The 6,677-nt window shown below is 39.7% G+C and overlaps 1 protein-coding gene across 1 annotated transcript in view; it reads right to left on the bottom strand.

Moving 5' to 3' along the window:
• Positions 1-527: 527 nt before the first annotated feature.
• NDUFA7 (NADH:ubiquinone oxidoreductase subunit A7) overlaps positions 528-6,677 on the bottom strand; it is a 113,451-nt gene continuing 107,301 nt past the window's right edge. The window contains exon 4 of the mRNA XM_069649708.1: positions 528-808. Within this exon, the coding sequence (XP_069505809.1) occupies positions 712-808 (97 nt within the window). The 3' untranslated portion in view covers positions 528-711. The remainder of the gene's footprint in view (positions 809-6,677) is intronic.

The raw sequence follows: 6,677 nt of genomic DNA, 5'->3' as shown, positions 1-6,677 counted from the left end.
AGAAGAGGGTCTAAGGAAGAATTATAAACTGTCAGAAGAGACTCACAAGGCAATGAAGAAAGGTGGATAAATACTCTGCAAACTGCCTAAGAAACAAGTATAAGATGGTCCTGGACATAGGGCTGAACACATACACAGCCGCAATGCAGCTCTAGGCAATGGGTAGGAATCCTTGATCACCCTAAAACAAAGCAAATGTGATTTTCCCACCACCAAGGCAATGTATAAAGGCTGGCAAAAATCGGTGGCAGATGCGAGAGGGCCTTAACGAAAGGATGACAAAAACACTTACTACTGAAGCAGGGGAAACATCATGGATTGTTTGCGTTATAGATTGTAGATGAATCTCTCTATTTGAGGTCAATATACTATTTGAGAAACTGTTTCTACGCCTTTAAACAGTGGATGTGAAGCCCAGTGTCGTCTCAAAATTCTATCTTTCTAGGAAAGCATGAACATGGCGAAATTCTGAATTGAAACAATGATACTGTTTAGAGGGATGTATTTAAAAATACACAAAATTCAAATTGAAGAAAAAAACTGAAGAGCTTGCTTTAATTTATTTAGCTATCAAAGTTCTTTTAGAAGCGCATTTTCTATACAGTGCACAATGACACATTTCCACCACAGTTGGCAGTCGGCTGTTCGTGTGTTCACTGTCAAATGTTTTTAACTTAAATATATGGAGGATCATCTTCTGCAATGTTCCATTCACAAGTATGGTTCATCCTTCGACAGCACCCATTTTCGGGGAGGTACTCCTGGTAAAACGGGTTTTGTTTCAATAGGTGCAACCTCAGTGTCTTTGCTGTCAAGAGAAAAAGAAACCATTAAGGCCGCGGCAAATCAGTTCTTTGATCTATTGAGTGTTGAGTCTGAAATCACAATGCATCAAGTAATTACTTTCCTTTTCTAGCACATCAGTTGAAGAGAACTTTCTATTCCGCCTCTGGTGGCAGCATCCTTTAACACGCCCACACATTGTGTCCAAGGCTCAATCATGTGAAATTTCCATGGCGATTCAAACACCATTATTTCATGTACTAATTCACACGGAAATACACGCCAAAAACACAGCTGGCCGATTGGATCCCAGTGTCACTCAAATATACACATAAATGAACAGTGATTTGCACATTACCAGCCATTTCTAACACTACTTCGGGGAGGTTGAACGTTGCCAGACTCAAATTTAGGAACTGCCACAGAAGTAGGAGGTCACACTGTTATGGTATCTCAAACAAAGTCTAAAGATGTGCACTTTACTTCCTGCCTTAAAGATTAAAGAAGAGCCTCAGTTAGGAGTTTGTAGCTTGAACTGAGTGAATACCGCTGTGCATACTGAAGTGCTCATCACTACTCTCATAACGCTCCCAAAACCAGACCTGCCAGGTGGCCCTTTCACATATCAATAATTGTAATCCCAAAGGGGCCAGGAAAAGTCAATGAAATGCCACACTCTGCCTAAAATTACTGACTGCTCCAGCCTAATCAGGCTTTCAAAAGGAACAGTTCCCATCATGACCTGCCCTAAACAAGCCTTAATGGTCTTGGGTCAGGTTTTGAACTGTACCAATTTCCCACAGGTCATTTAATTTCGCTCGTCCACAGTTTATCATTCCTAACTGTGAAATTGGCATCCGGAAAAATCCTGAATTGCTTTCATCACATAGGAGCTAATACTCCCTCTCAGAGTAACTCAATTGGTTCTGTTGGTTTCTCTTCAGTGAAACCAATCCGTTCAATTTTTAATTGGGCATGAGCGTGGCATAACATACAGCGAATCCACACTTCTATTTCATTATGCATCTAACAAGGAAGAACTCTCTGTAGCATCCTTCCCAACCATGGGACCGAGGGTTAGTTGAAACAAGTGGGGAGAGGAATAAAATGGGAAGTAAAAAAATTTAAAAAAATTAAAAAAAATAATCGGGTCCCAAATAACTCTTGCTTCTATCCTCCTCAAAAATACCTCTTTTACCAACAATTTTCCTGGCCATTCAAAAACCCGCCTCTAACCAACACTGTTGGGCATTCAGTAGTCCGAATAAGCTCCACCCAGTTAGCTTCCTCTCAGTATTTCTAGTCCTGTAGAGCTACACATTTGTAATTACAAGGCAGTATTCTAGGAACACAGAAGCAAACTCTTTGAACATGGCCCTTTCATTATCATGCAGTCCAACATTTCTGATCACATTTTTGTACAGGGGTGGATTCAAGCATCTAGGTCACTGATACATATTTCAGTGAACAGGCCCGTTTTCAGCTGACGTAGGAACTTTTGTCGTCAGATTAGTCAGCCATGTTTTTAGATGGAAATCAAGCTTTATTTCAAAGATGAGCCATAAAAAGCAAAACAGAAAATGCAGCCTAATGAAAAAACTATTTGACATCACACGGCAACAGTGTAAGTTGCAAATGAACCATATGTAAACACTCTAGAATAGAATTAAGATAACAGCGTGGCAGAAAAAGCTCAACTTCCTAAAATCCATACAACAAATCATCACTGAACAGTTTCAATGGAATACATATTTAAAAAAAAAAAGAAAAACTCCATTTAAATACAAGATTTTTCAAAATCTCAGTTAAACCATTTCTGTACACAATGTAGAAAGCATAAGCAAATCAAATAGCAGTATTCATAAAAAGCAGTTGTTGAATTGACCAAGATTTCTCAAAATTAAAGTAAAATAGTCGATTTCATCTGGAGTCTGGTAGGTTTTACAAAATTTAGAGCATCCTTCAATCATCTAATGTTACGTAAAATAAACAGAGGTTTGAGAAATTCCTTCTGAACAGTAGTATGGGGGCATATTAATAAAAAGTGACAAATGTGTCCCTCACAATTGACACAAGAGGACAAGTCCCAGAATCCTTAATCCAATGAGACACAAAAGGCTCCAGAGGGGTCTATTTATTATGCATTTGTTAGGCGCTTGTACAACAAGTAAATTGTGTTTCAAAGCAACAGGGAGGGACCATGGGATTGAAAACAAAATAAACACTGGAGGATAAAGACAAACCTACTAGGCCTTGTGAGTATTCAGAACGTGCAAGTGCAGGTAGAGTGCACATTCTCATTTTGGTCATAAGGATTTTCGTGTTTCTCTTGGAGTCAAGGTATGGCTCTAGACCTAGCAGCTGTTTAATTCTCATGTTCTCTAGGGATCATTTATTTTGGACACAATTCGTGAATAGCTCCCAAAGGTACCATATGTTGTAGGTACTGTGCACCACCCACCATCATATACTTTAGGCCAAACATTTGGTGATTATACCAAAGATCCCATCAGCACTAGGTTATTCAACACATTCGTAATATAGCTTAGCCATGGTATTTTCATAGCATTCTGGAGAGTGATTTTATTGTGTAGGGCGTAATAATATGTTTCCAAGGTCCCATCATTGCATATTTTAAGCCACTACAGTCAGGGCTTCAATGTAACTGTATGGGCTATCCCTAATAGACCAAGTTCTAATCTAGTCGGTATTGAGTCCCAAAAGGCGTTTCAGGATATTATCCTTCAGAATAATTCCTTCATCCTTTTCTAGTTCGGCCATGTTGCCATATTCCCAGAGCTCACTACCATTCAGTTAAAATGCTTGGTATTTGAAATAAAAATAAAAAAGTAAAATAAACACTATTTTTCAAATTAACGTTCAATATAGGAAAAAGACCATCTTTCTTTTGTATAAAAATAGCTGCTTCTCGTTCACTTTTATGTATGCGGTTTTTCCTTTACAGTTTTAAATGGTTTAGCCCTTCTTATGCATTATTCATTTATTACTTTAATATAATTAGGCATTGCACTAAAAACCGTGTTAGATCACTTGCTTCATATTGCACTTGTAATAAATAGCCTTCTTGTATGTTATCAATCCAGTTTTGCGCAAAGAAACAGTCACTTGAAGTCACTCATTAAAAAAAGTAATTGCTCTTTGGCCAAAATAAAAAAATAAAAACTGGTTTTCAGCTTTACACCCGTGTGTCTTACCTCTATTTTGGATTGCAACATGCTCACCTGAATGTCTCCTCTGTGTTCCTTCCTACTTCCAATAACCCATAGGTGTCTCATATCATATATAGTCTGCCCACACAATTATCTGACTGCTCTTTCAGTTATGTGAAGAGAGGTTTTCAGCCATTCTGCTTAATGGATAGAGGCAAACATCTAGTGCTTACAATTAGGACTCTTATTTAAACATTTTGAACATTTTGCTTGGCGTTTTTTTTTTTTTTTTTTTAAACCAGCCCACATCAGCCGTGTACCTAAGGCAGTTTATTATTTGTAAAACAGATTCAATAAATGGAACCTTACAATTGTGGGCATGTCTGTGTCAATGTACTGCTAGCTACTGGTGCACGAGTTGCTTTGGTGTTCAATGACAGAGCTAAGTTTAAAACAATCTTATCAGTAATTATTTAAAGTTATGACAATACTCAAATATTAGAAAACGGAGTATGCACACCGAAATCAATGTTCCTCCTCTCTCACTTTGACAATAAATTAATCAATCAAACCTCTGCACCTGAATCCTGCAGTCACATCTTACACCCAAAGCCAGTCTTGAGAGCCCCGTTTTATAGGCAGAGTACTCGTGAAACTCCTCAGAGCAAGGCCATACTGTCTGCTGCATTGCCTTCTGTAGATTTTAACACAAGCCAGGGACCTCGGTTGTCACAATGGGTTAGTACCGTACAAGCTGCGTGTCATGACCACTGCTGATCTGCTCTATTTTTGTGTGCAAGGACTTAACGCCCTCATGAACAGACCGACTATCCTCCACTAAGCCGGAAGTCAAACTCAAAATCCTTTACGAGTTTTGATGTAGCCACTACATTTTTCTCAGCAGCAGCCCCATCCTTGTAGGGATTCTTACTCAAAACTCGTTTACCCTTCCCATCCCAGGATACGGCCCTGGGATGCTACATTTTGTTATTTGCAATTTCTGCATCCATCATGAAGATTCACCTCTGCAGTGTTAACAAAGGTAGAGCCAGATGAGTTAAGTTATGATTATTTAGCTGCCACAGGATATAAGGAGCTCTCCCCTCACCACTTTTCACTCTGAACTCTCAACCGCCTTCTCTCCATGTTCCTTCTCCCTGCATTCTAGAACCTAACAGCATACTACACATCCTCTTTCTTCTCAAAGCTTCCTCTTGTTACTCTGTATAATCCTTCAGGTATCTCGGTGTCCAAACTTCTCCCACTTCTCAATCTTCCCTGCAACACTACATCTGAATTGCTTGGCAAAGAACAGGTTCTATGCACACCCAACTCCATCACACTCTCCATATTTCATACTCTGCCATCCACAGTCTTAATGGCCCTATACAAAATCATTTGAACTCTGATGGGTTTTGACCACATGCATCCTTCTCTTCTAACTTAATCCAGACCCAATCCCCAACGAGGGGGAACACTGTTTTGCCTTACTTCAGTCTTGCCATGCAACACTGTTAATCATCCGTTGCTTCCTTATCCTGCTTTCACTCACTCACATCTCTATAGTATCAAACTTTCCAAGCCATCATGGAAAAAGCTTGGTGCTGGCCTTCCTGCTCAACTCAAAAGGTGAATTGCTGGTGGTGTGAATCTGTGGGCTAAACCGATCTCTAACCGTTTTCACCCACTCCTCATTTTCCTAGGTCGACCTTAATGATTCCTTGATAATTTGACTGAATTGCACTGTAGAGGTGGAGCCAAGTACCCCCAACCAAAGTTCATCCCCCATGATGCCTATATGTTGGGAGCCAGAATGTGAAACACGTGCACTGCCAGTGAGAATACCTGTACCAAAGAGAATCCTGGAAGTAAGATTTCCATTGAAAAAGCTGTACATGCATACACGACAATATGATGGCCATTTGAATGAAATCCCAGAGGAAATGGGAAAAGCAAGCGAGAAAGCAGACTGGTGATGTCATGAAGAGCCAAATTGACGCACCCAGAAGAGATGCAGAGACGAGAGAACAAATATTCTATACACTCTAAATTCAAGGTGTTAAAGATGAGCAACATTTCGGGCTCGAGATGGTGCTGCTCATGCTACAGAATAGATAAAGATATTAAGTAATTTCACAATTGTACAGAAGCAGCAACACAAGTAGAAAGATTATTCTTTAAGGCTGGTTATGTAGTGAATTGATTGCGGTGATGAACCAACGTATATACATAGGGAATGTAAGGACTATGGATAATTCCACAATGCGCTTTAGCAGTGCTGGATTCCGAAAGCAGAAAGACGTTTTTAATATGTCGCAGTTAGAAATCGAAAACTCAACCATGGAGGTGGATCAAAGAAAGGTTTGGTTGGATCAACACCAAGAAGTCAAGGCTGCTTTGGGCCTGGATGTGTGTACAAACAATAAGATTGTGTGGAAGAGCAGAGCTCTAGTCTCTAATGAGAAGCGAGAACATTGAAGACGTCAGAGGTTCATCAAATAGTATTTTAAATGCAGTAGGACTCAAAATTGTGGTCTACAGTCGCCTGGTAAGATGAAAATAGACACTATGATGAGCTGTATCGAAAACGAGAAGACAGTAGGTTATACTCCCTCATTTTCCAGCACAGAGAACATTTCAAAGGCAGAGTTCAAAGCCTTAATTGACTAGTAGGCTGCAAGTGATGGATGCCAGGGCTAATAGGTGGGAAGCTATGGTTGTGAT

The sequence above is a fragment of the Ambystoma mexicanum genome, chromosome 1p (genome assembly GCF_040938575.1).
Source record: "Ambystoma mexicanum isolate Mex_15411 chromosome 1p, UKY_AmexF1_1, whole genome shotgun sequence".
NCBI lineage: Eukaryota > Metazoa > Chordata > Amphibia > Caudata > Ambystomatidae > Ambystoma > Ambystoma mexicanum.
This window is presented reverse-complemented; position numbering and strand designations above follow the sequence as displayed.